The sequence below is a fragment of the Phalacrocorax aristotelis genome, chromosome Z (assembly GCF_949628215.1).
Source record: "Phalacrocorax aristotelis chromosome Z, bGulAri2.1, whole genome shotgun sequence".
Lineage (NCBI taxonomy): Eukaryota > Metazoa > Chordata > Aves > Suliformes > Phalacrocoracidae > Phalacrocorax > Phalacrocorax aristotelis.
In genome coordinates this window covers 34,015,196-34,032,231 of record NC_134311.1, presented here as the reverse complement: position 1 = coordinate 34,032,231, position 17,036 = coordinate 34,015,196, and the positions used below count along the sequence as shown (strand labels likewise).

The window sequence follows — 17,036 nt, the reverse complement described above, 5'->3', positions numbered from 1 at the left end:
GCCCATCTCATCTCACAGGGCAGCTACACACAAGAATTGCCACTGGAGCTTAGTGGCTTAGCACAGGATTCAGTATTTACCTAATGAAAAAACCTGGTGCCAGAAATAACATTCGTATCTTAAGAACTGCAGTGCCTTTTACCAAATCCTGCCCACTTGCTACTTATGTTTTTTACCAAGTAAGTATTTACTGTGCTATTTTGCTGGGTAAGAATGCCTTTAAAAAGAAATCCTGCCCACAGACCCCACGCAGCTCTGAACGCACCTGCACCTCCACGTTTATTGTTTGCACTCTGAGCAAGGAGCACACAAAGTATTACAGACGCTATGGCCTTTCAGGTCAGCGGAGGAGCCTTATTTGTGACATCGCATAGCCCAGCATCCCGTGAGTTCACAAAACCTTCCCAGACCCCCAGGCATGCGGTAAAGAAGTGGCACCATGGCATACATTCAATTTAAACCTGAGGCTTTATTAAGAGGCCGGAGACGGCTCCCTCCCACTGGCTAGCACCAGCAAGCCCTGGGACAGGCGCAACCACAGCCCCTAGCGCCCCTCGGACCACTACCACCGCCAGGGAACTCACACACCCCCGCCCCCCTAAAGATGGCGCTGGGGGAAGGTAACGCCCACTAACCGCCCCGCCCCGTACCCTCTAGAAACTGCTGGAACCGGCCGAGCCTCGGCGCTGGCTGAGCAATCACCGCACCCCAGCGCCTCAGGCCCGCCCTCCTCCCCGCCCCTCTCCCAACTTCCGGGGGCTGGTGGGAAGGCCGGCGCTGCAGTCACGCGCCGGCACGGCACGCTATTGGCCGGCCCGGCAACGCCAATGAGAGTTGAGCTGTTAGATTCAAACGGAGCGGGGCGCGGAAGCGGGCGTTAGTCCGCTGAGAGGTCCGTGAGGGGAGCTGTCCTTTGCCGCTTGTTATTGCTGCTCCTGTCGCCGCTGCAGCCGCCCGTCATGGCCCACAAGCAGATCTACTACTCCGACAAGTACTTTGACGAGCAATACGAGTACAGGTACGGGGCTGTGGGAGGGCGGAGGAGGATCGGGTAAAGCCGTTGAGAAGGGTTTTTTTCAGAGTGGGGTGGCTGGGGCAGGCGCCTCTCCCGGTGCGGCTCCTTCAGGGAGCGAGTTCTGTCGGCGGTGACAGTGAGCGTGGCCCTGCCTTCCAGGGGCCTGCGGGGAGATGGGGTCCGTGCTTCGTCTCCCCTCGGGGTGGGTTTTTTGCCGACCTTTCGACCATCTGGGGGGAGGGGAGGGGAGGGGAGGGCAGAGAAGGGGTGGGGGGTAGTGCAGGGCGCCGAAGAAAGGGATGGAGGTGGGGAACAAAGCCTGCTGCTCCTTCCCGGAGCAGCGGCCGCGGCAGAGCCGGGCTTGGGCAGCGCTCGGCCCCGGCTGAGGTGGCCTTGGGGGCGTCCGACCCCATCCGCCCGGCTGGTGGCGCTAGCGGGGAGGCGGCGACTCTCCCGCCATGGGGCGGGGAGGGGGCGGACTTGCGCCTAGGGGCCGCGGGGCTCTGCTGCCTCGCCGGCCCAGGTGCCGTAAGAAACTGAGCTAGGGAGCTCAAGCACTTGTGTTTCAGAATCTTCTGCACAGCGAAGAGTAACGTCTTGTGCTGTCTCAGATCAAGCTCTGAATGTGGATGAAGCATGCATTTTGATTAACACATCACCTTTGAATGCAGTTCGTAAGGCCACTTCAAAACGTAGTACTAACAAGTGTGGTTTGTAAAGCCTTCGAGGTAGTGGTCTCTGGGCTAGTTTTCAAAGCTCTGCTATACCACCGGTCAGTTCTGGATTGTAACTGATAGAGTTGAAGTTCAGTCCTCCAGGCTTCTGTAAAAGCATTCCTACAAATTGGGGTTTTTTCTCTGTGTAGAGACCTGAGTGCCCCTCTTAGCCACTGACTCTTACGATCTCACAAAAATGAATGATTTGGTTTTTATTAAGTGATCAAGGAACTTCCAAATGTGGAGGGCAGGCTGTATGTTTCTCCTCAGCTGACACATCAGGTTCTGAAGTGGTGTTAGTGTTCTGTCTTTATAAACCAGTACTGTAGTCTCTGTGGAAAATACATTGTTGGTTACAAAAATGCAAAATACGGACAAGAGTGACTTCAGCAATCATTATAAAAGTCCAAAGTACCTATTTTTCAAATAGCTGATATGATGGCCAATTGCCAGGAATGCATACTTCTATACAAGCAGTGTGATTCTCTTCTAGGAAGTAGGTTGCCCATTCCAATGTACTGTTGCATTACAGATACGTTTAGTAGACAAAGTAAATTTAAAACAGAATTCTGGGGCAGATGGTTCGTAATCAAACTAGTGGTATCAGTCAGCACCCTAGGCTCCTTTATAGGGAATGCTGCTGTTCCTAACTGAACTTGCTGTCTTTCAGCATCTATGTGTGCAAGCTTGCTACCGTACACAGGCATTAGTGTACGTAGCGTGTATTTAATAACTGAACCCCTGCAGGCACGTGATGCTGCCACGAGAACTTTCAAAACAAGTGCCAAAATCCCATCTAATGTCTGAAGAGGAGTGGAGACGACTTGGTGTTCAGCAAAGTCTTGGCTGGGTTCACTACATGATCCATGAGCCAGGTAAGCACATCTGAACAGAATTAGATGGGCAAAGGACTCTAAGGTATCAACTGCCTGGTGCACAGCTGAAATGGATAGTGCATAATGCTCCTGCTGTGGATTTCAGCTGGAATCCACTACTGAATGTTTAGGCTACTCTTTAGCCCCTTGCTATTTTAGCCATTTGGCAACGAAGGTAGTGTAACAGCCTTTAGTTTAAACCTTCACACTTTGTTCCCAGAAACTGGAAAATGTGAGCCTTGTCCTAGGTATGTGGGGTCTGTCAGTAGATGAAACATGCCTGACTGGAAGCTGTTCCTACCTGTGCCTATGGAAGCAGCTCTTGAATAACTTTAGTATCTCAGTGACTGAACCAAACTTTATGTAGCAGCATATCGTTAAATCATAAAGCTGACAGGTGTACTTTTTGTACAAAAACTTAATAGATGCTGACATAAGTAAGGTCCTGTATTAATGCTCTGAAGAGTCTACAGTATAGTTGGAACTCTAGCTGTACAGCCTACTAAAAGCAGCACTTAAAATGAGTCTTTCAGTTTAATGGGGTATGAAATCAACTCCACCAACTAGGATATACTGAAAACAGCCATTAAAGGTAACTTGCCATTGACAAGCCTGACTGAAAGGTAACTAAAACTTTTTACTATTAGTAAAAAGTAATGGATAACTTGCAGCAGTGTGGAGTTCAAAGTCTCTGAAGAAACAGGTGAAGAAATTAGCGTAACCTCCCAGTGTTTCCCTTACCAGGGCACTTTTGTACTTTGGGCTTTTCTGGAGGAGTTTACAGTTAAGTTGGATCAAAAGTAACGTGAACTGGTTGTATTAACTGAAGTGGCTTTTGTTGATGCTTGATGCTTTGTACCTAACACGGAGAGAATCAGCAGTTTGTTAGTCTAAGTTACAGTAACAAAGCTCATGAAACAGCCTGCTATAGAGACAGAATTAGCACTGATATTAACTGAAAATACCCTGTATTTTTTCCTGTGCTTCCTTGCTGTAACTATCTTAAATTTATGATGCTGCCAGCATTTGGTATAAAAATCTCAAAAGCACCTGTCTGACTGTTTTAAGTTTACTGTAAAGTTGGTCTGTAAATACTACATGTGGGGCCATATTTTTGGACTTCTTAATCTGTTTATTATTTGACAGTAAGCTTCAGCTATTGTCAACAGCTTCTTAAAAGGAAGAAATCCCTGTAACCAAGACTTAGGTGACAGACTGATGCTTTGTTTAATTTTATTTCCGCAGAACCGCATATTCTTCTCTTCAGAAGACCTCTTGCAAAGAATGAGCAGAAATGAATGTCTATAAGTCTACTCCTAAATCTTCTGTAACTATCTATATAACTGTATATATGTTGGTAGTATTCAGTGAATACTTTAAAATGTACAAAACATACATCTGTACCTGTGCATGAGCTGTATTATTCACAGCAAAAAGCCCAGTCAAATGCAATTCCAAGTAGGCTGCTATAGTGTTTAAAGAGTTGATGAAGTTATCTTCTTTACTGTTAATGTAAGTGCTATTAAGGTGTATGTATTGCATGTTCTCAGTAGATGATTGCTTGTAACACAGGGTTCCTTCAATTTTGCACTCAGCTTTTCTGCTGAAGTGGAGCATGTTCAGATCCAGTGGCTCACCTGTTTAGTAGTAGGTATAAAGAAGTAAACTCTATTTTTAATGCTTCATAACACCTAAATGTCTAGAGTGCTCATTCACCAGTCAAATATTCATCGTCTAACATGTTAAAAGTACCTACTTCAGAAAAAATACTCAGTGAACCTGTTTTCTTTATCTGCAAGTATTATTTTGCTCTACAGGCCAAAGTTCCTAACCCAGATTTGAACTGGGAACTGCAGGCACTCTGAAAAGAGGAGCTGGCAGCAATAAGTAATACTAAGGCTGGTGTCTGAAATGCTCTAAGTATGAGACCCTGTAGCTGATGTTGGTTATAATGGGATTAGTTATGCTGCAATGGCTGCTTGTCATCCTACTTCTCATGAGGTGTTAGGTATGCGGGGGAGTGGCTTAGTGCTGCATCAGGCAAAGTCCAGATTGGATAGTAGGAAAAAGTTATTTGCTGAGGGGGGTGGTCAGGCACTGGAATAAGGTTCCAGGGGAAGTGGCTGTGGCTGCAGACCTCTTGGTGTTGCAGAAGACGCTGCTGTTGGCAATAACGTCTAACTTTGAGGATGCCCTGTGCAGAGCTGGGAGCTGGACTTGATTCTTGTGGGTCCCTCTGAAGTTGGAATTTTAAATGATGACTTGGTATGAACTCCTAAGGTTTTAAGTAGTACTTTGTATTTCATAGATATCTTTATGCTTGTTTGATCTACTCTGCTGCAGAAAAATAAACCAGTACTACCAAACTTCTTAGTCTGGGTTTTTAGCCTGCGCATCCTGTCTTGCATCTGTTTTTTTTTTTTCTGGGAAGCTAGCTCATATGCTGTGTAGGTGTTGTGGTTTCACCCCAGCCAAGTACCACACAGCTGCCTGTGCACCTCCAATCTTCCCTGATGGGAAGGGGGGCAGAAGTGGAAGGGTAAAAGCAAGAAAGTACACATGCTGAGACAAGAACAGTTTAATGATTGAAATAAAACAATAAATAGTAATGAAAAGGAAAGCAATAAAAAGAGAAACAAAACTCAGGAAAAACAAGTGATGCAACTGCTCATCACGTGCCCACTGATAGCCCACCAGTGCCTGAGCAACAAGGGTGGGCCCCCCTTCCCACTCCCCCCAGTTTATACACAGTTCATAGTGTGTGGGATATCCTTTTGGCCACTTGGGGTCAGCTGTCCTGGCTGTGCCTCCTCCTGGCTTCTGACCCTGGCAGAGCACAGGAGGCTGGAAATGTCCTTAACTAGTGTAAGCACTGCTGAGCAACAGCAGTGAGCTGTCAACGTTATTTGCATCCTAAATGCAAAACACAGCCTTACAGCAGCTAGTGGGGAGAAAATTAACTCTATGCCAGCTGGAACCAGGGTACTAGAAATGTCAAAGTGAGTGCTTTTTGTCCAACAAAAGCAGCTGCTGGCTGTTGGACAGCATGAACTCGTTTCCTCACCATATAAAGGGTCAGGGCTCATACAGTGACTGATCAGTACTTTATTAGGAAGCTGTGTGCTAGCAAAGGTGACCTGCTGCATGGACTTGATCTGACAGGTTCCAGGGTAATAAGTGGCATTAAAATGGTCACTGTGGCATCCTGGGACCCTGCACAAACAGCCATACAATCGGGTTTTTCAACAGGTGCCTCAGTGTGAATGGTGTTTGAATGACTGTGTGTAGTACCAGCGGTTGTGTCTGGTTCACATCAAATGCAAGTGTTAGAGCTGTGGACGATGTGGAAGGCCAACATGTACCTTAACTGATGAAGTACATGCTCTCCCTGTGTAATGTGATTGAGGTCAAGATGATGGACAAGTAAGTAAGCTGCCAAATTTGGTGAGGAAGGTCACCCTTGTGATCCTTCCTCTGAAGCTGCTGCAGATGTCTATCTAGGTGGGGGTCAGACGGGCTGTAACAGGCCACCAGGGCCGAGGTGTGGCTCAACAGCCTTACCCTTCGGAGTGGGGCTCTCCAAGTGCCAGCAGGCACCGCACCAGAAAAACTGTCAGGAAGAATCTCGCTGAGCTGCGCCTGAGCCACGCTTTTCCCCAGGGCTTTAGCACCGGAGCCTCGGGTGTTGTTTTCTTGACGTCCCCCTGCCGCTGCCAGTCCTTACAAAGACTCTGCCGATGCGTTGCCTGCGAGTGCCCGCCGCTGCGCCCTGCTGTCCGTTCTCCGGGGGACAGCGATCAGCCGCACCTCACCGTAGGACCAAGCTCCCTCGGCCGGAGCTGCTCTCGGCGCATGCCGTGACGCAGCTGGCACGTCATCCCAGCTCACGGCCGCGGGTGGCGTCACCGCGCTGCAAACCACCCCCTCCCCGCGCGGCTGCCCCGGGGGCTGCGGGGGGTCTCGGCCCCGCCCCGCCTCGCGCCGCCGGGCGGGACCGGCGAGCCACCGCCCCCCCTCCTCGGCCGTGACGCCATAAGGGCGCGCCGCCGCGCCGAGATCGGGCTGGCGGGGAGCGGGCCGCGGTGGGGGCGGCGGGGAGTGGACGGCAGCTAGCCCCGGCCATGTCCGCGGAGAGGCGGCTGGGCTCGGGCCGAGGCAGCCAGGTAAGGGCGGCGGCTCCTCCCGGCAGCTCCTCGCAGCAGCTCCCCGCTCCCTCCGTGGCTCCTCCCGGCCCGTTGCGTAACGGGGGTGCGGAGCCGCCGTCAGCGAGCCGCCCCCACCGCCCGCGCCTGGAGCCAGGCCTCGGCCCCGGCCGGGGCGGGGAGCCCCGGGGGACGGGGATCTCCCCGGGACGCGCGGCGGGGCCCGGGCGTTGCCCCCGGGCTGCCGAAGCGCGGAGCCCGGGAGCGGAGGTCCCGCCGCGGGGCGGGCCGGGCACCTCAGGGGCGGCGGGCGGCGCTTCCCGGCCAGGCGCGGGGTCCTCGGCGTCAGCGATCACCCCGCAACGGTGGTTGCTTCCCGGCATACGCTACGTGCTTAGAGAGCACTGCACTCCCAATAATTGTTCAATACTGTTGTGCTTTATTTACCTCCCAAATAGCGTACTTACCTCTGCAAATTTCACCTTTCATTTGCCGCTGTTACAGTGGACGTTCATTGTATATTTGGATCTGCCTGGTAGATTCAGAAACGGGAGAGTTTGCTGTTACTTGTAACTTACTTTAGGCTGTCAGAGCTTGTCAAATGTTTATGATACAAGTGAATGCTGAGCTACTGTAGGATGCAGAGAGTCCAGTTTATATGCTCAAGCGTTGAAATTACCGTTCAAATATTTTTAAAAGCCGTGTGTGTTATTTAGCCAATCAAATTGCCTTTGGCAAGTGAAAAAAATTCCAGTTTTCACATAGCATATCAGTTACCCTAAAACACACAATCAGCTGTGAGAGTGACTTGTGGCAGGTATTAGAGTGAGCAAAGCAGTGTAACACTGCAACAGCAATAAATACTGAGTCGCGTTTCAATGTCCTTCCATATATACGTATCCAGTTTAAGTTGATGGTAATTCAGAACAAATGGAAAACTCATCTTAATAGATTTGTGTTGTGCCAGAAGCGATAAGGCTGTCTGATTAAGTATTCATTTCAGGCAGATTACCTTAAAATACAGGTGTATGCAGAGCCGTTATTGTCACATACTTCCAGAGTTCATTCTTACAGTAGTGTCAGTATGTATTTGTTCTGTGCTTTAGCTTACATCGTTGACATATAAAGTAAGAATTCATATAATAGCGTTTACTGCATCTTTTGTGAAGTAAGCCTCGGTCCCTCCCATAACTGACCTTTGTGAGTATTGAGTTTTAGCTTATATTGCTCAAATCTGAAGTAAGAATTTGTATGTTAGCATTTACTGCATCTTGTGTTAAGCAAGCCTCTTTCTTTTCCGTAGCTGACCTTTGTGAGTATTTCATAAGTGTGGGTATTAAAGCAAATAGCTTTGCAGAGCAGTCACATTTTTCTTAGAATTCCTTGCTTTTGTTTCTCCCTCTTCCTCCATTTCCCTTTGGTGAGCTTTATTGTTTTGCATGTTTTGTTAGAAGAGAGTAAACTAACATTTTCCTATGACAGTTAAGCTCACGGGGATGAGTACTTTTCATTGATGACATTAATCTCCAAATGCATGTAGCCAAAAAACCTTTTGTTTCTCAGGGCATCAAGTTGTCAGCAGAGGTCAAACCATTTGTTCCAAAACATGCGGCGGTAACTGTGGCATGGTCAGAACCCTCAGAAGCATGTGTGTTTCCTAGGTACTTAACTACATGCTACCCATTTGTTCAGGAACCATCTTTGGATAAGTATGTATATTTTCTGAATCTTATTTCTTGGGGGATTTCAACCTTCCTGTTTTGGACATTGAATACTCTTATGAAGTCAAAGCTCTAATACATTAATATTCTAACTGTAGAAACGCTTGGGCGTTGTCTTAATGATTTAGGGTTTTGCATTTATGTTCGTTGGGCATATATCTGGTACCTTGTCTCTTGCTCCCAAGGGCCTGTATTCTTACAGAGCATTAAGGGGGATTTGTGGGTCTCTGATGCTGGATCTGGCTCATTGGTGCTTTGGAAGGAGCTCAATCCAGTCCTTCGGTGAAAGAATGATTGAGTTATTGCAAGGCTGGGGTAAATATAGTAATATAAAAGGAAGAGGAAGAACCTCCAAGAAGGTTTCTCGTGCTGAAAAACATTTAAATAAGGTACGGGGCTCCTCCTGGATCTCCTCTGCACAACCTGTGCATCCCCAGAAGGGCAGGTTTAGTAAGAATGCTACAGGTTTCTAAAAGGCTTTTTTCTAATAAGGCCTGACAAAAAAATCCATTCATGGTAGACTTACAGAAGTATTGTTAACCCCAGAGCAAGCTAGAAGAAAAAGCCTGTGTAGTAGGACAGGATGTAGTCCAGTCTTGTAAGAATCTTGTGATGTTACGTTGTACTCTAGTTGCTTCTCAGAACTCTAAGCATTGGATTAATTTTGCAATTACTGTGAAGCTATTGGTGCATCCTAACAAGTTCAGTTAGAGCCTTAGTGAACATGTTCTTTCTGGGCCTTCGATTTCTCCTACAGGAAATCTCAGTATTTTCAACTCCTTTTCATTTGTAATAGGAATTTAATGTTGAGGTGAGTATGGCCTGACCTATGCATTGTGGAAAACACAGCATTAGCATTAAATCAGTGGGCATTAAAAAAAAAAAACCAAAAACAATCAGACAGCAGCAATATTCTGATTAACGTTTTGCCTTGTTCAACTGAGCCATAGCTATTTTTTTTGACCCTCAATTTTTTGCTATTCTTCTCTGTGTATAAATGATTGTGGTTGTTTTGACTATAGTCTATAAGAATTGCAGCAGGCAGTAAGAAATGTGTTATATGAGCTCTCTTGTTCTGGTGGGAGGGTTTCTCTGTCTTTCATTACTTAGCCAAGATTCAGAGCTTGGCCACTTCATGGTGACCAGCTTTAAAAACTAAATGCAGCTTTCTTAAGGAGAGAAATTAATTTTCTCTAATCAAATTTGGATGTCAGCATATAGTTTCCGTACAAAGTGTAGGAGGAAATTAGAAAGGACCTTTGAGTATATATTTGAAGGAAAAAGGCATGCCCCAGACATGCTGTGTTTTCATAAGCTGTGGTCGTCAATTGCAGGTCAGTTAATGATTATCTTATAATTCTGTGTTGTATTTTATATCTGTCTTACACCCTATATGATGCTATACTCCTACATTGTTACTGTGGCATTTTAGGGCAGGTTTTACTCTAACGTTTGTATTTTTGCAGTCAAAAATGTAATGCATGTCATGTAGTTGTACTGTGCTTTTGGTTTGTTTCAAAAGAAAAAGCCTACCAAAAATAAGCACGAAGAATCTGGATAACTTCAAACAGAAACGAGGACTATAACTGCAAAGCAGACTAACTTTGAAATGTGGAAACAGAAAACATCCATATTTTAAAGCATTTAAACTGCATGGTTTCCCAAAACAAAATTGATTATTTTTAAAACAGTCTATAGCAGTGAGTAAATAATTAATTGAAGTATCATGAAATAGTTTTCTTTTGAAATATAGCTTTCTTGTTAAACAAATTCTTCAGCCAAGAGATTATATGTTTATCTAGGCAACAAGTATACGCTGAAGATTTGCCCCGGGATGACTTCTCATCTCTTTCTCAATGTCCATCACATAGTGTTCTGGGAGATCCTGCCTTCCGTGAATACTCCAGCTGCTCTTACTCACCTGATGTTGTTTCAAATCCATATCCAGTAGCTGGCTCAAAATATCATTCTAACAGCTCAACACACTATAATGGTTCAGGAATAGTCAGTAAATCTGCTGAGCGAACGTATCCAATCAGACAAGAAAGTAGGAATCTTTCAAAGGTGAGCAAATACATGTTTTTTAAAAATTAAATTCTTATTTGAAATGGATCTTTCTAAATGTTTTGTTCATATTGTAAAGTGATTAATCACTCTTTGCTCTTGTAGTGATAATGAATGGCATTTTGGCATTTAAAGAGGATGGTAGTAATGTGCCCAACTTTGATTACAAAAGAGTTCATGGAATTCTACAGTTAAAATTTAATAGAGTTTTTCAAGCAGTATTTTTGGAACATGAGGGAATTTAATTATTTTTCCTCAGAAAGCAGCATCTGGAGGAAAAGATAGAAAAGACCATTCATTTGTGAACTATGCTTTCCTTTGTTCACTAGGCCTGGGGGGAAAGGGAGGAAGGACTTTTTGTAAGCCCAGTGGCAGCTTCCATGAACCTGAGTTAGGAGAGACGTGGTGGCTGTAATCAGCTACATGGCTGAGAAGTGACGAGACCACTTCTGTTCTTGAAGGATTTCCAAGACCTGCTACAGGTAGAAAACAATCCACAAAAGGGTAGAAACTTGTGTTGATATGGAGAGGGAAGAAAGGTTCATATTAGAAATGTTATTTTTCAATCAAAAGTAAAACAGATGTTCAGTAAACATCTTCTGCCGTTTTTTCTGAGTGCCTGTTAGGGGATAAATTTACTGAAACTTGGATAATATTTTCAAACAAAAAATAGACAAACTCCTCAAAATATAAAGACCGGGGTGGGGTGGGGGGTGTGAATGAAGTATGTTATTAACCCATTTTCCTCTGTGGTTAGACATTGTGTCTCTTGGATTTGTAAGGTGGCAGTTTTCAACAGGTTCAAGTAATCTGTTCTCCATTCACATCCTTCTGGTGGACCTTATTCCATAGGCAGAGGCCTGGTAACTTCACTGTGGTCAAGCTGGTGTAGAGGAAGTTGTAAGATTAGGTTCTAAGCATGCATTACTAGACATGAGATACAAAGGCTAAAAACCTAAAATCAGTAGGTTTTTTTGCTGAGAGAAAAATTAGGCACTGAAGCTCTCTGGAGAGGTGAACAGCTTGGTGTTTGCAGAGGTGATATAATATGAAAAAACTTCTGGGAGGAGTTCTGTGGTGTTTGTTGGGCTGAGCTGTAAACTGTTTGGCAGTGGTGTTGTCATTGTTCCCTGTCACTTTTTGTGAGCTTGAAGAGAAATGATTGATCTTTGCAGCTTTGCATTATTTTGATCACATTTCCTAAAGCGTTAACAATTTAGCTTTGGAGGTCAGGAAATGCCTTGTCCTTCCACCCAAGAAATAGTGTTGCTGCCAGGTGTCCTTTTATTTAGTCCAAAATCCTGCAATCAGGAAGAGTTAAGCCACTTACCTAGGTTGATACAGTATACTCTGCTTAGATGCAAGGTGGTGCTTGTTCCTTGCCTGCCATACTGATTCCTGAGCCCAGCTCTGCCAAACTGTGTTTCTTGCAAGAATCACAGGGCTTTCAGACTTCACAGAACGGGTGAATGTGTTCGCTTTACTGGGATCATACAGATGTTTCTTTTCTAATTACTTTCTGTCTGCCCCAAGTGTTTTGGATGTTGTGACATCAGTCTTGCCTAGTTTTGTCCATAATACGTAGTTTGGTCAGAAGATTGGAATGCTTTTAAGATTTTAGCCCTGTTCTAGAAGAAACTCGGTTTGAGAGAATCAAGACAATTTAAGACCAAACAGTTTTAAACTATTGGAAATGCTCTGGTTAATGAGAACTCAAAGTACAGTTTTCTAGATACATAGGGAATAGTCCCTCTTGCTCAGGCTATAATGTATGCTAAAAATGGCATAGTTGACAATGTAAATAACAAATCTCTAGCTGACCCTGTTTTTATTGGTTATTTGTTTTTATGCTATACTAACTGTTTATGTTGTGTTAACTTGATGGTCAAGCTCTGGGTGCAGAGGTAGTTGACTGTAACTCAAGTTAAGGCAAACTTGATGCCTTTACAAAGGTCAAGTAAAATCAACTAAATATGTCACAAATACTTGCAGCAGAGGAGATCAAAAGAGGGTGAGAAAAAGCCAGACAAGAAAAGGCACGATGGAGATGACTCTTCTGTCAGAATTGTGAACAGGACTTCATTCCAGACTTCCGCATGCAGCAGAGATTCCGTGAAGCCAGGTACAAATGTGCTGTTTGGGTAGGAATACATTGAATACACATAAAACGGTTGACTGTGCTATTGCCTCCAGTTTCTGACCATGTTTCTAGATCTAAGATAATTAAGGAACAGGATTTCTATCCTGTGTGACTTTTTGACAAGGGATGGTGACTTACATCCTTTAGATGATTGAAGAAACTTATGTAAACTGATATGAAAAATTTCCTAAGCAAGTATCTGAATTTAGAGTTCCTTCCTAAGTCAGTGTTGTGTATATATGTTGGTTATAATTGCTAGGTTGTTTTTTTAATGAGCTACATGTAGCAATAGTTCTTGTGACAGTTACTGTAGTTATGTCAACTAGTGGGTTATAGAGCGTACCTAGAAATGATCACAAGCAAGTTTAACTATTTAGACTTTACATGCTTTATCCAGACAGGTTCAATAAAACTACAAACAAGAAGTCAACTCAAACTCCAAAAACAGAGTCTCTTCCTGTGCCCGTATTTGAAGCTACCGCTCTGGATTTCCACAAGTCACAGAGTTTGGGAAGCAGCGAGATACTGAATGTGCATCATAAAAGTGGACCAATATGTTCAGCAGAACGTAACATTACGTGCCTTAGTCAACCACAGATGTCTCTTTTGTTGAACACAGAGGTTAGCTGATGCTTTCATGTTGCAGAACTCATAAAAATAAAACTTGTCTACAGTTCTAGCATTTCTGAATGCAAGTATTTTGCATTTATTGTGGTAGTTTAAGACCTGTGTAAGTGCCTTGCAAGCAAGGAGTTTCATAGCTAGAGGTTTTACCGTTCTTCTTGTAGATGGGGGTGTCAGTCCTTGCTGTCTCCTCTTTTACTTTTTCTCACTACTCTTTCCTTGTATGTGCTGCCAGTAGATAGGGGAAAGCCAAATACTGTTAAAATTTAGATTGATACTGCTATGGTCTAGACTCCTAGCTAGCCTATACAGAGCACATACGTTCCTGAGGTTTAACAGCTTCTTGTTCTCTTTTGCCTGGAAATAATAGGTAAGCAGTCACTTGTCCAACAGTTTTAACAGATTAAAAAAAAAAGTCTGGAATATTGTACATACCTGCTTTGTGCTAAAGGATAAAAATAAGGAACAGAATTCCACTAGGAGGGAAAAATACTCTTAAGGCATAAACATTTAACTTTACTCTTCTTCTTGATTTCCTTGGTTCCCTTTTTGTTAGTAAATACAATACTGAGACATTCAGCAGTATATCACATGTATTGAATCAGAGTTTTCAACAGTGATTAAAGATGAATATGTTGAAGGATCCAAACAGTATAATATTTCCAGGGCCTCTCAGTGGAAGACTGCATATGATGAAAAGAAAAAAAGACCTTTCTGCTGTCACTTGCTAGTTTGAGTTTGCGATGGACTTTGCTTTTAATCTACTTGGAATGTTAAAATTTTTTCTTGTTTGTTTTTAGAATCATTGTTTGGATGCTTTTGTAAAGAGTGAGAAGGCATCATCTTGCTTGTACAGCAGTGGAGAGGCATCTGGTTGTGTTTTGTAATGCTGTAGGGTCAAAATGATTGTTCCACTAAGCAGCAAAAAAAGTCAGGCTACAAAGTTCCCTACACCTTTATCTGTCTATGGGTTGAGGATTTTTGTTAACTGATGGGTGTTTTTAATGTTTAGCTCTGTTTAGATCAGTGGTTTTATTCGTATTTTTATGATACCTGACTGTCTACTTTACAGGAAGATACTTCTGTGGAAAGCAAAGCTTCATCAAAAACTTTAGATGAAACAGTAGTCAGCTTAATTCCCTCTCCATTTGGTGGTAGAGGTAAGTGCTTGTCGTGGTTTTAGCTGGGATAGAGTCGGTTTTCTTCACTGCAGCTGGCTGTGCTTTGGACTTAGTATGAAAATAATGTTGATAACACACCGATGTTTTAGTTGTTGCTGGGTGGTGCTTAGACTAGTCAAGGAGTTTTCTAGCTTCCCATGCTCTGCCGGGTGCACAAGAAGCCAGAAGGGGAGGGGGCACAGCTAAGACAGCAGATTCAAACTGTCCAGAGGGATATTCCATATCATGTAACATCATGCCCAGTATGTTAAATGGGAGGAGCTGGCTGGGGGAGGGAGGCAGCAATCGCGGCTCGGGGACGGGCAGTGTCGGTCAGCGGGTGGTGAGCGGCTGTATCGGTTGTGTTTTGGGGTTTTCCTTTTTCCCTTTTCCTTTTTATTATATTATTATTGTTAAAATAATAATGATAATATTATGATAATATTTTAATTATTAAACTGTTCTTATATCAACCCACAAGTTGATTTTTTTTTTTTTTGCTTTTGCTCTTCCAATTCTCTCCTCCATCTGACAGGTGTTGGGGGAGTGAGCAAGCCGCTGCGTGGTGTTTAGTTACTGACTGGGGCTGAACCACAACAGTGCTCCAGACAAATGATTTTGCTGTATTTTAACTGCTTGCATCTCATCAGTTTGGAAAACTCAAGTGTTCTGAGGAGTTACTGATGAGTAAAGTAAAAAAGGAATCAAATAGCAAGCTCATTGCGAAAGAAAAAAAAAACTAGACAAAACAAGCTGTACCAGTTTCTTTCAAGTGATGTGACCACTTATAGGTCATTCTTGCTTAGATTTTCATCAGCAGATCAAAACTGGGTTTATCATCCTTCTCTACTTCATTGATACAGCAAATATTGCTGTAGTTGCCTCCCATCTTGTTTAAGAGAAGAGAAGGTAACACATATTGAGTATTGGAGGTCTGAGTAATTTTCAGATTTTTTCAAGAATAAATGTGAGGTAAATATTTATTTAGTCTTGATAAGCAGATTTGTTTTATATAGCTGGCAGTCTAGAGCCTAGTATGTACCTAAAAAATTTTGTGGCATACGTTATTTCTGTCACGTCTGTTAAAGGATAGCTGTGTAGAACTGTGATGCTGAAATATCCCCTTTTTTTTGTTTATCTGTAGTCTGGCTGTGGGGATGCAGAACTTTTTTTTTTTAATTGCCACAAACTATCAAGTGGCTGGTTTCAAGTAAGTAAGTATTTAAAATTAATAATTAAATCCAGAATTGTGTGAAAAAAGTTTCTGTTCATCAGGACTCTGCCTTGGAGGTGTCACATGTGTTATGCATTGGATTGTCTAAGTGACTCTCACTGGATTTCTGCTTATACACAGACACGCACCAGTGCGGAGAGTTTGGTCCTTATCTTCCCACTGACTTCAGTAAGATTCAGAAAGTGCAGGTTAATCTGCTGAAGTGCCTTAAAGGGCCCTCTAAAGATAAAGTTATTCCACAAACTCTGAAGTCATCTGGTAATAATTTTTCCCCAAGCAAATATTCCCCTGAAACCACTATCCTCAGTTCCTGTCCCCCAGAATAAAGTAGCAGTTTGTGGTCGGTTGACCACAGTCAGACTCCCACCCAGTTGCTCTCTCACTCTCCTTCCTCATCAGGACAGGAGGAGAAAATATAAAAAAGCTTGTAGATCAAGATAAGGATAAAGAGATTGCTCACCAGTTGCCAGTCATGGGCAAAATGGACTCAACTTACTGAAGATGAACTTGTTGCCAGTTAAGAATAGGGTAGGATAGTGAGAAACAAAGACAAAACTAAAACCACTTTCCTCTGACCCTCTCTTCTTCCCAGGCGCATCTTCACTCCTTTGAGCTACACAGGGATGGGGGTTGTGGTCAGTTCATAATAGCTCCTCTCTGCCAGTCCTTCCTCTGCAGGGGACAGCCTGCTCCACCACAGCCCTCTCCAGGGGCTGCAGGAGAATCTCTGCTCCAGCACCTCTAACACCTTCCCCCTCTCCTTCTTCACTGACTTTTATGTCGGCAGGGTGGTTTCTCTTGCATTTTTTCTTACCCCTCCCCCTCATAACTCCTGTACAGTGGGGTTTTTTTACCCTTTCTTAAGTATGTAATCACATAGGCACCATGAGCATTGCTGATGGGCTCAGCTGTGTCTGGCAGTGGGTCTGTTTTGGAGCTGGTTGGGGCTGGCAGTGTCCACCTTCTCACAGGGGCCACCCCTGCAGCCTCTCCCTGCTACCCAAACCTTGCCATGTAGACCCATTATGCTATTTGATTGTTCAGTGAAAGCTTTTCTCATTCTTAAAAATTTAGATTTTGTTCTGTATTTGCTGTATGTTAGGAATATTTACAAAATTAATTTGAGTGTGAGTTCTTTCAAAACACGGATACCTCTCGGTGAAATTCTTGTAGGCGGAGGCACCTTAGGACGTCTTTCAGCTGGTATGTATGTCTGTAAAACTGGGAAGTTTTTAGAAGGTAAAAGTACTGACATGGTCTTGTATGTGAAAGCTGTATGAGTCGGATAAATATTAAAGGAATTTTTTATATACATATAGCAGAAGATAATTATTTTAAAGTAAAA

At 43.9% G+C, this 17,036-nt stretch overlaps 2 protein-coding genes across 9 annotated transcripts in view; both read left to right on the top strand.

The window, feature by feature from the left end:
* The first annotated feature begins 831 nt into the window (after window positions 1–831).
* Window positions 832–4,972, top strand: CKS2 (CDC28 protein kinase regulatory subunit 2). Its single transcript, XM_075079192.1, has 3 exons — window positions 832–1,018; window positions 2,479–2,606; window positions 3,852–4,972. The coding sequence occupies exons 1-3, from the start codon at window positions 960–962 to the stop codon at window positions 3,902–3,904; spliced, it is 240 nt and encodes a 79-aa protein (XP_074935293.1). The 5' UTR covers window positions 832–959; the 3' UTR covers window positions 3,905–4,972.
* Window positions 4,973–6,492: 1,520 nt separating this feature from the next.
* SECISBP2 (SECIS binding protein 2) overlaps window positions 6,493–17,036 on the top strand; it is a 29,572-nt gene continuing 19,028 nt past the window's right edge. For 2 of the 8 annotated variants that reach the window (XM_075079187.1, XM_075079186.1), the window contains exons 1-6: window positions 6,595–6,769; window positions 8,312–8,457; window positions 10,341–10,533; window positions 12,529–12,655; window positions 13,071–13,294; window positions 14,370–14,457. In XM_075079187.1, the coding sequence (XP_074935288.1) occupies window positions 6,728–6,769; window positions 8,312–8,457; window positions 10,341–10,533; window positions 12,529–12,655; window positions 13,071–13,294; window positions 14,370–14,457 (820 nt within the window). In that variant the 5' untranslated portion in view covers window positions 6,595–6,727. Of the gene's footprint in view, window positions 6,770–8,311; window positions 8,458–10,271; window positions 10,534–12,525; window positions 12,656–13,070; window positions 13,295–14,369; window positions 14,458–17,036 lie in introns of all 8 variants that reach the window. The other 6 variants (XM_075079183.1, XM_075079182.1, XM_075079181.1 and 3 more) reach the window with 4 other exon arrangements.

Coding starts and splice junctions, on each gene's coding strand:
- CKS2 (XM_075079192.1), top strand. CDS start 960: ATGGCCCACAAGCAGATCTACTACTCCGACAAGTACTTTGACGAGCAA. Junction 1,019..2,478: donor GACGAGCAATACGAGTACAG/GTACGGGGCTGT, acceptor GAACCCCTGCAG/GCACGTGATGCTGCCACGAG. Junction 2,607..3,851: donor CTACATGATCCATGAGCCAG/GTAAGCACATCT, acceptor TTATTTCCGCAG/AACCGCATATTCTTCTCTTC.